The 14,541-nt window shown below is 37.2% G+C and overlaps 1 protein-coding gene across 1 annotated transcript; it reads right to left on the minus strand.

Annotated features, from left to right (window-relative positions):
* Positions 1-397: 397 nt before the first annotated feature.
* Positions 398-13,590, minus strand: LOC126773926 (mutS protein homolog 4-like). Its single transcript, XM_050495186.1, has 14 exons — positions 13,560-13,590; positions 13,058-13,206; positions 12,782-12,972; positions 12,591-12,712; positions 12,294-12,520; positions 11,503-11,697; positions 10,819-11,027; positions 8,892-8,994; positions 8,526-8,627; positions 2,890-3,003; positions 2,064-2,134; positions 1,834-1,971; positions 1,386-1,581; positions 398-1,231 (listed from the first exon to the last, which is right to left on the minus strand). The coding sequence occupies exons 1-14, from the start codon at positions 13,588-13,590 to the stop codon at positions 398-400; spliced, it is 2,682 nt and encodes an 893-aa protein (XP_050351143.1).
* Between the last annotated feature and the right edge of the window lie 951 nt (positions 13,591-14,541).

The following is a 14,541-nucleotide window of genomic DNA, read 5'->3' on the forward strand; positions in this document are numbered from 1 at the left end:
ATTATTCTTTGCTTTCGAGTTACCTAATACTTTAGATTTAGAGTAATAGCATTCTATTTAATTATGTAAAACTAGTAATGGAATATAACGAGTTTTCGTAAAATCTAAGCTCTTTTATTTTGGAAAATCAATAAATGTTACGATTTAGCAAAATATAAAAATTTAAATAAAAGTATGGTGTTAGTGTTGCTACTATCATATTTTATATCCACCTTTATTAAAATGTGGTAATAAGAGCAAAAATACAGGCCACGAGAAAAAATAAATACATTTTTGTTGATACAAAGTATTATTTATTTTGTTGTTTTAAAACTTGATGTATTAGCTCTAAAATAGTTTTAACTTCTTAACAAGAGACGACATTAGGTAATTTACAATAACATTTAAACGATTTTTTTTAGTTAGAATCTCGGAATTCTGGTGGCGGAGTAAGAACAATTGTATCCAGTATTAGGTCACAAGTAATTTTATTAAGATCTTCGTTTATTTCGTCGAGGGTTTCCCTCATTAACTCTTCATCGACTGACATATCGCTGTCATGATCAGAATTTATACTTTCTTCTGTATTTTCTTCAATGATTTGAGTAATTGCACTTGCTAGATCTGACTCACTCCCAACTGATAAATCGTTATCATCATTTGTACACTTTTCAACTTCATTCGTTACATTATAATCACAATAAGGATTAGGTACGTTCGTATTGGAGTCTGCGTTACTGTGTTTACTTACAGTGTTCACGCTATCATTTACTTCAATAACTGTTTCTATTTTATTAGTGACATTATCATTAGATTTCTGAATGGTATTATCGATAAATGCATTAAGTAATTCATTGGACGATTTAACAGAAGTGCATATATTTTTATTATTACTCTCAAAGTGATTTTCATTCGAATCATTGGAAGTTAATGGTTTATCCGAGTATAAATTAAAATTTGGCAAATCATGTGATCTTCGTATCGTACTTTGATTATTGCTCAAATCATTAGATGTAATTAATTTATTTGTATTTTCAACAACAGATCTAGAGTCTGATGTTTTATTACTTTGTGTTCTTCTTTCTGCAGATATTTTAGCCATTATTTGAGGATTTTCAATTTTAAACTGACGTATCATGGTTTTTATTAATTCATCAGGTTTGTAAGTTTTACGAGACTCATATCGAATTTTAGCATTTAAATCGTATATTAATTCATCATCAGTTTTACAATGTGACGTGTATACCTGTGGCTAAAAAAAATGACATACTTTTTTAATTTAACATACCTGATTACTGTACAAAACATCATGACCGCGTGGAAAGATAGTACCTAGATTCTAACAGCATTTCGCCGCTGAATAACCAATCTTCAATTTTAAAGTTTAAAGTGTATTTAAGTGATACCTTATTATTTCTACTGATGAGTTCGGCTAGTTCTTTGGCCAAATTAACAGTTTCAATTGGTAAATTTGTTCTAGCTGCTAAAGCTAAACCATAATGCTCAATTTTTGTGATGCCACTTTCAATCTTATGTTGATACACTAATTTCCTTTCGAAAGGATCAGTATTTGTCACCTCTTCTTTCACGAGTGTGTGACAACTGAAAATGTTATCTGATAAAAACAAACAACTAGTAAACTTTTTAGTGTTGCGCAATCTCCCCTCCTATTAAAAAAAAAACAATTGCATTTTTTTCTTATAAATTTGTCCTTCAACGCTGGCAGAGAGAATAAACATTTTTAATTATATTACTGGATTTGATTAAGCATTGGTAAAAAATAAAATTAAAACTAAAATTTTGAATTGAAAATATAGTAAAAAAAGATCTAGAATTAGTTTAATGTCACTTTACTTAATAACGTTATAATATAAGTCTTGTAGTCTCGTGAGATAGATAAAGTGTGTCGTGAAGAAAGTAAATGCTTCACTCATAAGAAGTTCTTCGCAAATAGCCCATGCTATGCTAGTTCCTTCTTCAATGTTTGTCCCTCTAAAAATATTAAAAAAAAACAGAATTAGAAGTTGCTCTATTAAAATATAAAATGATACCAATATACTCGCATTTTTAATTATTTGACTCACCTGCACAGTTCGTCTATAATAACTAAGCTTGTCGAAGTTAGACCCTTTAAAATATGCTGAGTCTCCTTCATCTAAATAAAATGTTGTATAAATATGATGAATTTTATGAAGTCAAATTTTTAACAGTAACTCAAACAGAGGTGGTGCAAAAACTAAACTACAAACCTTGTCCATAACTATAAAATTTCTATAATCTTATTGTACTTTAAGTATTGGGAAAGTATATCAGTAACAGTAACAGCCTGTTAATGTCCCACTGCTGGGCTAAGGCCTCCTCTCCCTTTTGAGGAGAAGGTTTGGAGCTTATTCCACCACGCTGCTCCAATGCGGGTTGGTAGAATACACATGTGGCAGAATTTCAATGAAATTAGACACATGCAGGTTTCCTCACGATGTTTTCCTTCACCGTTAAGCACGAGATGAATTATAAACACAAATTAAGCACATGAAAATTCAGTGGTGCTTGCCCGGGTTTGAACCCACGATCATCGGTTAAGATTCACGCGTTCTTACCACTAGGCCATCTCGGCTTTTTTTTATCATAAAAGTATATCAAAACGCACAATCAAAAGAAATAGTATCGTTTATGCAAACAAGTTACGAATCCTTTAGTTTTACACCCTGATAGTATATATAGGATACTAGGATGTAATTATATCTGTATTCTGTGGCAGGAAATGGGAATTCAGCAATCCGCACTTCTTATGCGGATCATCTAACTAATTAATAATTGAATACCGAGAAGTACACGACTTTATTTTATCTTTTACTTGATTTTACACAAATATTCTATATATATTTTGTACCTATATGATTCTATTGTTACCTCAATCACGTAAGACGAAGCATTAAATTCGACGCTGTCATTGAAACCAATCCTGGAAAATATTCGATCACACAACCTGAGGACAGCGTTCGTCGCCGGCAAGAAACAACCCAACTGAAAATAATACCGATATTTTTGACCCTCGGGGACAACTGGCCATACTAAGTAACTACTGTTCACAGTTAAATCTGCAAACTCGAAAACCTTTTGTTTTTATATTCAACGTTTAAACAATTGAATTTTACTTTTGTGAAATTTCGTGTGAAACTTTATTCTGGAAGGATGTGTTTGCCTGTCTATAGAGACGTTTTTGCGAGAAGGTAGGTAATCATTTTCGCGACTTATAAATTTACCTGCAGGATTTGTTCTTCATCCATTTAGAAGTCCGTTAGTTAAAGTACTTCACATATAAATAAATTTGACCAAACAGTAATATATAAAAAAAAACAAATGCTATTTTGTTTTAAATTACGCGTCTAAATTAACTTTATATATAGGCCTCTGCATCTTTGACAGATGATTTAAGCGGCATCGCGAAGGCACTTGCGTTCATGACTGAAAAGACCAATGCGAGAGAGGATCCTCCGGCCGCACTTCCGACAAGTGTATGCGCCCCCAGATGGGCGGGGGTTTGAAGCCCGCTCATAACGCCTAGTGCGTTTTTCTTTTAGTAGTTTAAACCAGTCATTGTCATGCTTTGATTGACCTTCGTGAATAAGGCGTCGCCACTTGGCACGGTCCTCTGCCAGTTCCTCCCATCGATTGCTAGGGATGTTAAACGCAACCATATCACGCTTAGCGCAATCTTTGTAACGGAGCATAGGCCGCCCAACAGACCTCTTTGCATCCACAACCTCTCCCAGTAGTATTTGCCTTGGAAGACGGGTCTGCTCCATTCGGTGCACGTGTCCCAGCCACCGTAACCGTTTTTTTTTGAGAATGGCCATGATGCTAGGCAGCTGTGCCTCGCCTAGAACAGACTCGTTTGTCACGCGATCCTGCCATGTGATGCCCAGAATGTTCCGAAGACAGCGCAAGTGAAATGTGTTTAGTCGGCGTTCTTGTTTTGCGTACGTTGTCCACGTTTCTGCTCCATACAAGAGTGTGCTTAGGATACATGATTGGTAAACAAGCATTTTCGTTTTTACCGTAAGGTGTCTGTTATCCCAAGCCCTTGAACAGAGCCTCCCGAACGTAGAGGCTGCTTTGCCGATGCGGAAGTCGATCTCTGCATCAAGCGAGAGATTGCTCGACAAATGCGACCCAAGGTAGCAAAATTTGTTAACCACCTGTAAAGGTGCGCCGTTAAGCAAGATGACTGGTTGCTCTAAACATCCTTGCGCTAAAATAACGGTCTTCTTGCAGTTTATGGACATTGAAAAGAGGTCGCACGCTCTGGCAAATTTGTCCATTAGACTCTGGAGTTGAGCTTGGTCATGAGCAACGAAGGCAGCGTCGTCAGCGAAGAGGAGACTATCTACAAATAGGTCCTCCCTGTAGCGTTTGGACTTGAGCATTGAGATGTTGTACAGCCTCCCATCGGTTCGCGTGTGTAAGTGGACGCCTTGCTGTTCATCTCCAAAAGCAACCTTCAGAAGCACTGAGAAGAATATTCCGAACAAGGTGGGGGCCAGTGCACAACCTTGACGAACACCACGGCGTACGTCGAATGGCGTGGATGCGTTGCCATTGTGCAGGACGGTGACTTTCATACCTTCGTGGAACGATTGCACTATCCTTAGGAGTTTTGGGGGGCATCCAATTCTGACAAGAACCGAGTACAACCCCTCTCTGCTCACGGAGTCAAAAGCCTTATTTAGGTCTACAAATGCAATGACTGGGGGGGTATGTTGCTCCCTACACTTTTCTTGTAGCTGTCTGAGTGAAAATATCATGTCGACAGTTGACCGTTGGGACCTAAAACCACATTGTGCCTCAGGGTATACGCGGTCGGCGAGCCTTTGTAGTTTGCCTAAAATGGCCCTGGCAAAGGCTTTACCGACGATGCTAAGAAGAGATATTCCGCGGTAACAGTTGCAGTCGCCACGATCGCCTTTGCCTTTATAAAGAGTGACGATGTTAGCATCTCGCATATCCTGAGGGACGTAGTTTTCTTCCCAGCACTTAGCCAGGTGGTTATGAAGGATGGGCAAGAGGCACTCAAGCTTGACGACTTCGGTGACAACATCGTCTTTTCCGGGGCTCTTTCCGCATTTGAGCTTCTTGACGGCCAGGTAAAGTTCCTCTACTGTGGGTGCAACGTCTAGCTCGTGCCAAGTTGCCAGATTCGGGACAAGCTCCATTGCTTCTGGCTGAATATCCACTGGGCACGAGTAGAGCCCCTTGTAGTATTCTACCCATCTTGCCATCTGACGGGTGCTGTCTGTTATAACAGAACCGTCGTTTTCCTTGAGAGGTGCCGTCTTTTTTGGAGTAGGTCCAAGAGCTCTTTTGATGCCCGCGTACACCCCGCCAATATCCCCCGCGTTTGCGCACGCTTGGATGCTTTGGCAAAGCTCTGTCCAATACGCATTTACAAAGAAGCGCGTGCTACGCTGGAGTGAGGCTTTTGCCTTTATGAGATCTTTACGCGTCGCATCGCAAGGGTTAAGGCGAAAATTTAAAGCGGCTTGGCGTTTCGAGTCAATCAAGGGAAGTAAGTGCTCCTCGTTTTCTTGAAACCAGTCGTAAGATTTTGCCTTTTGATAGCCAAAAATCTTGCCTGCAGTGTCAGTCAGAAGAGACTTGACTTTTTCCCATTCGACTCGCGCTGATGCCGTACTATCCCAAGTTGCAACTTCTTCGCGGACGAGTTTTTTTTTTTTTTTTATAGAATAGGAAGGCGGACGAGCATATGGGCCACCTGATGGTAAGTGGTCACCAACGCTCTTAGACATTAGCATTGTAAGAAATGTCAACCATCGCTTACATATCCAATGCGCCACCAACCTTGGGAACTAAGATTTTATGTCCCTTGTGCCTGTAATTACACTGGCTCACTCACCCTTCAAACCGGAACACAACAATATCAAGTATTGCTGTTTTGCGGTAGAATATCTGATGAGTGGGTGGTACCTACCCAGACGAGCTTGCACAAAGCCCTACCACCAGTAAAGTTCCCCAAATGACTCCACTACTTCCATGTCACGAGTCTTGAAAAGATTTATCTTTTTTCGACCGGGTGGCTTGGAAGAATGGACTCTTCTAGGGACAAGTCGGACTTTAGTAGCAACGAGGCTGTGATCGGTGTCACAATCGGCACTGTGAAACGCCCGCGTGTGGAGCGTTTCCCGTAGATCCCTCCTTCTTGTAAGAGCAAGGTCTAATTGGTGCCAGTGTTTAGATCTAGGGTGCATCCACGAGACTTTCCGCATCATTTTGCCTTTAAAAAAGGTGTTGGTAACACACAGCTGGTGCCTTGAGCAAAACTCCAACAGTCGTTGTCCGTTGTCGTTAAGCTTGCCTATGCCGTGTGCACCGAGGCATTCAGGCCAGGCTGATGTGCCCTGACCGACGCGGGCATTAAAGTCACCCAAAATATGCAGTCTGTCAGTTGGATTCACCCTGCGCACTGTCTCATCGAGCTGGCCGTAGAATTGATCCTTGGTCTCAGGTTTTGAACTAAGCGTCGGTGCGTAAGCGGAAATTAGCGTGACAAAGCCGCTTTTTGTGTTTAGACGCAAGACCATAATCCGCTCGGAAACGCCTACAGGTGTTTCTATGGCGTTGATGAGATGGTTTCGAACCGCGAAACCTACACCGTGCTCTCGTGTTTCCAAGGAACTCTTGCCCTTCCAGTAAAAAGTGTAGTTAGCTTCACGCAAAGACCCTTCGTCTGCAGTTCTGGTCTCTTGTAAGGCTACAATATCGATATTGAGCCTTTTAAGCTCCACGTCGATACTGTAGGTTTTGCGCAGTTTTTGGGCGCAATCGGAGCTTCCGTAGGTGTTCGGGAAGCCTGTCCTCATCGTTCGGACATTCCATGTCGCAAAGCACATGTAAGCAGCGTTGGTGTGCGTTTTGAGATTTTTGTTTCTTTGAGCAGGTGGTTAATGTCACAGCGTCAACGTCTAGCTGTAAGGCTTGTGTTCCGTTCACCCAGGCGGAACAAGTTAACGCTGAGGCGGATCAGTACCTTATTGATCGGGGGCTGCCCGACTTAAAGCAGGCGGTAACTGATCAATGGATCTACGATGGATCCTCCTACTGTCAAGAGTGGCCCCTGGCGTCCGCACTTACGCCTATTCGTGCTGACTTATAACCGGTGACTGCCACTCTCCGTGTTGTTTTCCACCTGCAAGACAGGTGAGCGAAGTGTCCTCTCCGTGGATGCTGCTACGCCTGGGCCAGGCGACTTTATGGCAACACGGGCTTGCCCAGTACCCATGCCACCCTCTCCTCCTCCCCAGCAGGATCCGCAGGAATGACGAGTCAATACGTGTGGTGCTGGTTTGGCCGCAGGTGACTGGCTTACGCCTAAATTTTAAATAAACTTTAAACCTTATTATTTTATGTAAAATAATTGTTATATGGACAAAGCAATCCGCTGCGATATTATATTTATTAGGTTAGTACCTGTTTATGTAGCCATGTAAATAATATGCGATCCAAATTCCTAATGGGAATAGAAACGTCAATGACCTCGATATGTCAACTGGCACTTGAAAAGTACAGTTTGCAAAATTGTTTAAATGTATATTTTACATTTGTATCATATATAACGCGTTTTATTCATTGTTTATTTGCTTTAATAGTTAATTATGATGAATTTATTTTTATATTTTAATCGGCCCTTGATATTGTAATGGACAATATAAGCAAATATTAAAAAAAAAGTAATTAATTGACTAAATTTTGCATTTTTTAAAATTATATTAGGTAGGTTGGCAAGAAGACTGCCTGATGGTAAGTCGTCACCACCGCCTATGATATGTTCGCTGTATTAACCACTCCTTACATGGCCAATGCGCCACTAGCATCGTAGTTTCTAAGGTTGGTCTTTGGAAACTAAGATGATAGTTCCCTTGTGGTTACTGTAGTAACATTTAAAATTAATATTATTTTGATGTCTAAATTAGTGTTAAAAAAATTCAACAAATTTTTTCTTATTTTCTTTGTAAAATATATATAACATACATAGGGATAGAAATGCGATGATAATGGTAATGACTTTTCTGAGAATGATGCATAAATGAGCAGTTAATGTATTTTTTGTAAATTGTAAATAACATTTGTTATGCTGACCATACCTAACCAGTTTGTACGTATAACTATGATGACACAATATGATGAAAATTAGTTATTATTCTATCCTTCCTGTAACTATTCTTATTCGGCTCATAGTACATCAGACTTTTGTTGTTGTAGGTGTTTGTTAATTGATACTGAGTAAGTTTTATTTTTTAATTATTGTGTGTTAGACTATATATATTATATATATTAAACGAACTTAATATATAATATATAAATTTTGAATATTTTGAAACTTTCATGTTCATTCAACTGATAATCATGAAATTTTGCATACACATTGTCAGAAAGTGCAGAAAAGGATATAAGTTACTCCCCCCAAACACAAGAAGCCGCGGTCGGAAACTAATACTGACAGAAATATGTTTTTAATAACATTAACTTACTTGCGCCATAATTTGCATAATAGCAATTTGTTTTATATAAATACTTTTGCCTCCCATATTCGGCCCGGTTATAATCGTAAAATTTTTCTCTGGGCTTGCAAACTGAAATTTAAGTTAAATAGATTGATGATATTTTAACTCGAACGATAAAATGTTATATTTATTGAATACGTACGATATCGTTCGGAATGGGCATAACTTGACTATTATAGTCTAATAGCGGATGTACGCTGTTGCGTATTTCTAAATAATCATTAAAATCTGGTCGAATGTAAGAACCAATTGTGCTCGCCTTTAAAACAATAGGAAAAAATTATTATTTTTGTTAAATATATAAACAATTAAAATAATTAAAGTTGTCTTTACATGAGCTAAAGCAAGCAAAATATCTAATTCAGCAACGTCCTCGCAGAGCGTGTAAAGACTGGACATGAATGGACGAAGTTCCTTTAACAGTGTAGAAATAACACTGAAATAATATAAATATTTTCTTAATAATATATAACAATAAAAAATAACTACTGTAGAAATCACGACCACGAAATAGTGGCAATAATGCTAACGGCATTTTAAGTATAATAAAAATAAAATCACATATTGCTCATCTTCTGTATTTCGTTCAGCGATTCTTTAGATTGTTGGTCGAGTACAACTAGTTCCTCTGTGGTCATTGTTGCACTCGCTCCATTGAATATTACCTATAATTAATTTACTATAATATAATCATTTAATTTCAAAGGTTCAAATGCATATTGGGGACGCGTCGTGCTATTATGGATTAATTGACTACAATTTGTGGTTTCTTGATTTAAAATAAACAGAATATTTTATTTAAAACTAGTTGTTCTAAGGTTATATCTGTGTTAAAATATTATACATGGAATAAGAAATGATGCTAAATTATAATTATATTACCGCAAACAAAAAAAAAAGCCGAGATGGCCTAGTGGTAAGAACGCGTGCATCTTAACCGATGATCGTGGGTTCAAACCCGGGCAAGCACCACTGAATTTTCATGTGCTTAATTTGTGATTATAATTCATCTCGTGCTTGACGGTGAAGGAAAACATCGTGAGGAAACCTGCATGTGCCTAATTTCACTGAAGTTCTGCCACCTGTGTATTCCACCAACCCGCATTGGAGCAGCGTGGTGGAATAAGCTCCAAACCTTCTCCTCAAAAGGGAGAGGAGGCCTTAGCCCAGCAGTGGGACATTAACAGGCTGTTACTTTACTTTTACTTTTAAACAAAAAAACGCTTATCATATTTCGAGCGAATTTAAAAAAAGGTTTAATAAGTGATTACGTCCCTGAAATAGTGATAAATAAATTTTGACGAAATAAATACTACTTAAATAAACAATTACCTATTTACATTTATAATGTTACCTGACTGGAAGTTTGCCTTCTGACAAACAAAAATAATAACGGTTGTTGTGGTTTGGGTAACTTTTTTTATAGAATAGGAAAGCGGACGAGCATATGGGTCACCTGATGGTAAGTGGCCCCAACGCCCATAACATTGGCATTGTAAGGAATGTTAACCATCGCTTACATCACCAATGCGCCACCAACCTAGGGAACTAAGATGTTATGTCCCTTGTGCCTGTAATGACACTGGCTTACTCACCCTTCAAACCGGAACACAACAATACCAAGCACTGCTGTTTTGCGGTAGAATATCTGATGAGTGGGTGGTACCTACCCAGACGAGCTTGCACAAAGCTCTACCACCAGTCTCATTCACAAGTACACCCATAATAGTTAATATACATATTAAGTTTACCATTTTAAAATCACAGACAGACACTTAAAATTTATTTATTTGTATAGATTACTATGTATTTACATTTGATTAATAAAGCATTCGTATCAATTGAAGCATTAATACAATGGATATTGTAATTTTGGTTGTGTTCGAGTGACCTTTTGCAATATGTTAATATTTATATTCGTGAAAACAAATTTAATTTTAAGCAAGTTTTAAAACAGAGGCGATTTATCGGAAGAAAATTGAAGAAAATCGTTTATCATAATAATTAAATTACTAAAGGCAAAATTCTTTAAAGAAATCAAACATGGATAGTAAGCACTTACTTTTTAAATCTTCTTACAATATTTATATTATATTATTGTAAAAAAATTACTGCCTAATTTTATCCAAAAAAAGCTACCTGAATAAATATAGAAGGTAGATCTTCCACATTGAACTGTCTCCTATTCTTTGGGGCAATAGGAAGAACGATATGGAAACCTTTCATAACATTTTGATTAAGTCGTATTGGCAGATCAAACGTTTCACTTAATTGTTCAACAATTTTTTGAATATCTTCTATTAGCTCGGAATAGGTTCTCCTCGCTACATCTAGAAGACCATTTATTTCTGGTTTAACTGCAAAGCATCGTTGCAGACTGCCCATAGCGCCTTTCTCTAAATGTGCATCGTCTTGTATAACATTGCGAATTCGATTTGCTATTTCTTCATAATGTGGATTTTCGAAATCCTTTAACGATAATAAAAATAAAAGAATAAATATTATACTGCTAAAATAAATAAGTATTAAGTGTTCATGATAAAACTCTTTCGTATTATGAACTTATTAATTTTCGACGATCGTTACCAAATTACGGTGGTCGAAGCTGGAGAATGAAGAGCTGTTGTTGGATATTGAATTTATATATGGTATAAGTGCAATAGCTAACAGTTCGAAAAAAGCCTCGACAATTCTTATTTATTATTTGGTGCAGACAGGCAATAGTAGCGTCTTGGGTACAATGCCATATGACAATGTTTTAGACGGCGTGTTTCTGCTTTAAATTTGTAATGTGTATTTTGTTTCTTTTTATTTTATAAATATGTCTGTACATAGTTTCAACAAATATAATTCTTACTTTAGGCGGATCACTAAAGATAAAGAAAAAAATTAAAGAAAGAAATAGAAGACTATTCTATTATCCATTCTAATGCAGTTTGTTTACCATTTTAATTTTTCTTAATCTTCCACTTTCGACATTTTTTAAAGCTTCCAGCAATTTCGGAACTATTTCCATTGTAGTTTTCAAAAGTAGTGTCTGGTTTAATTGAGCTTCTCCAAACTTGTCCATGTTCTGGTTTGGTGTTTCGATGCATAATAATAAAATCTTGTCTATTTCTGACAATTTCTTTATTACGTCCTAGATTTAGATGAATACGACCTTACATTTGCGTAGCGGGTGTTTAGTTAAACACTGAATGCAAATTCTACTAATAAATTTTCAAATTATCGCAATCGAATCAAAGCGTGATCGTTGCTGTATATCCGATTTCTTATTCTTTAATTTAATTATCGACTATTGACATAAACTTATATTTGGTTTGGTTTGGTTTGGTTTGACAATTATATTTGGTTTTATAATAACCGTAAATGTTAACATCATATCGATTCGGTTGGGTCCAATTATAATAACTATAGAATAGTCAAAGTTGAATCGGAATTGAATCGGGAACGTATCGTAATCGTTATAGTTTAGTAGAATCCTGATTTCTCTCATTCTGTTATCATTGTTTTGCCATTCGAAAGAAAAATTGCATTGTTTAACTAAATGACCTCTAAAAACATTTATTGGTAAAGCCGGTTATTTTAAGATTCACATGTAAGGTGAAAAAGATAACTCTACATAACACAATAAATAGGACTTATGTACAAAAAAAAATTTTTTTTTTCTAAAGATATTTTCAAGCACATCCGACTCAGTTCTTTATATTCGCATGAATAGTAAATTTTCCATACCTGTAAATCAATCATTAAACCTGATTCACTTTCTATTAATTCTTGCACCGCATCTAATCTTGCTTCGATAAATTCTTTTTTACAAGATGGCTGAAGTATAGCCGCTCTTAGGGCTCGAATGCCTCCAACGGTATATGTTGGCCCTAATACACCTAGTAAGCAACATGTAGGTCCAGCTGATGGCACTAATGGTTGAACTAGTTCTAGCTGCGTTGCTGTTCCAACATCTACGAAAAATCCAGCCAATAAAATCAGAACTTTAAAAGACTATATCTGTTGGATTACGAAATAATTTACCAATAATCATAGTATTTTCAGATGAGTGATACTCGATCTTCAATGATTCTCTAGCGAATACTATGCATTGAATATATTCAACGTACTTCAAAACGGCAGCTGCAGCTGTTAATGCGTAAAACCTACAAATAGACTCACTATATTTATACGTATTTCTTTAACGATAACAAGTCAAGAGAATTTCGTCGTACTTATGCAAAACTTGTAGATAAACGGCGCTATATTGTGGAGCACAAAGGGTTTGTATATTCTGACGACCGGCTGCGTCGTTAAAGTGCCGCCTTTGTACAGCAGTTAGATTTAATAGAGGGAAATGATCTTTTATCAATTTATAAAGTTGATTCACTTGTGGACCTTCGCAGAAAGTATGGGGCACTATTACCTTAAAAAATAATGTGCTGCTATATGAATAAAAAAAAATTTAGAAAATAAAGTTATACCAATTAAATAACATGTTTCTTATCTACCTCAATAGGATTAAAAAAGTTAATTTTCGTTAGTGTATGCGTGTATAGTAGTGTGTCACTAAACTGACATAGCACCATATGAGGATGGCGTAAATCTATGGCTGCTATACCTATTTCTCCACGAGCCATTCCACGTCCCTCAGATATCGCTGAAATTCACCACCACAAATAACATTTATTGAGATAAAGTCCAGTTTGAATATACTTACATATATGTATACCGCATTGGAGCAGCGTGGTGGAATAAGCTCCAAACCTTCTCCTCAAAATGAGGAGAGGAGGCCTTTAGCACAGCAGTGGGACATTCACAGGCTGTTTCGGATATGTATACCTTTATCGCACTAACTTTATCTCTACAAGTAATGATTCGTTCTTGCTAAGTTTTCTATTGTAAAAAAATCTCATCTATTATTTAAAAAATGTTTTAAGTACTGCAGAAAAGTATTAACAAGCGAGTTGAAATATGAATACAAAAGACAATATATATATATATATATCTTACCTAAAATAACACTAGGGTCTACAGCTGACATGCTTGTAGATCTTGCAGATCTAGTGCCGCTGTAACCACCTACGACATTTTAAATCAATTGGGATAAATTTATTATTTGTTTGACCCGATATGGCTGTGATTATAACAGACGAATTTGAACCAATTTGATATATCATGAGCTCGGCGGTGAAGAAAAACCTAGTGAGAAACGTACACGTTCATGTGTCAGTAGGGCTATTTCTGTAAGAATAAACTCAAAAATCATCGCAGAAATCGTTGGTGAAGTGTCAGAAAGTGATATGCGATATTGACCATAATAATTATATCAAAATAATATGGGTGTTGTCAACATTTCGCGGGTGAGTAATGAAGTGAGTTCTTACAGAATAGCACTGCTTATACATATCTGCTACATTTTTCATTCATTTATCATCATTTATTCATTTATCAACCTGCACTGGAGTAGCGTGGTGGAATTGTTAGAAATATGTAAATAAAAAATATAAATGACCTACTAAGTTGTCTATGGTTTCATGTTAATATCTTTGATTACAGACATTACGCTACAAGGCTACATGTAGGATCTATGCCGGATACCTCTGATATAATGAATATTTAAATAGTAAATATTCATATAAATGAGACTTAAATCTTCTTAAAATGACAGAAGGACATTTACAGGTTAATAATTTTAAAGTATACTTTACATCAATCAACAGCCAATCGTTGTCCACTGCTGAACATAGGCCTCTCCCAAGGTGCGCCAAAGCTCCCTGTCCTCCGCCTTCCGCATCCAGTTGGTGCCCGCCACCTTCTTAAGGTCGTCGGTCCACCTGGCTGGAGGGCGCCCTACGCTGCGCTTGCCGATTCGCGGTCTCCACTCTAGGACTCGTCTGCTCCAACGGCCATCGGTCCTACGACATACGTGACCAGCCCACTGCCACTTCAGCCTGCTAATTTTGCAAGCTATGTCGGTGACTCCGGTTCTTTT

This window comes from Nymphalis io, chromosome 15 (assembly GCF_905147045.1).
Source record: "Nymphalis io chromosome 15, ilAglIoxx1.1, whole genome shotgun sequence".
Lineage (NCBI taxonomy): Eukaryota > Metazoa > Arthropoda > Insecta > Lepidoptera > Nymphalidae > Nymphalis > Nymphalis io.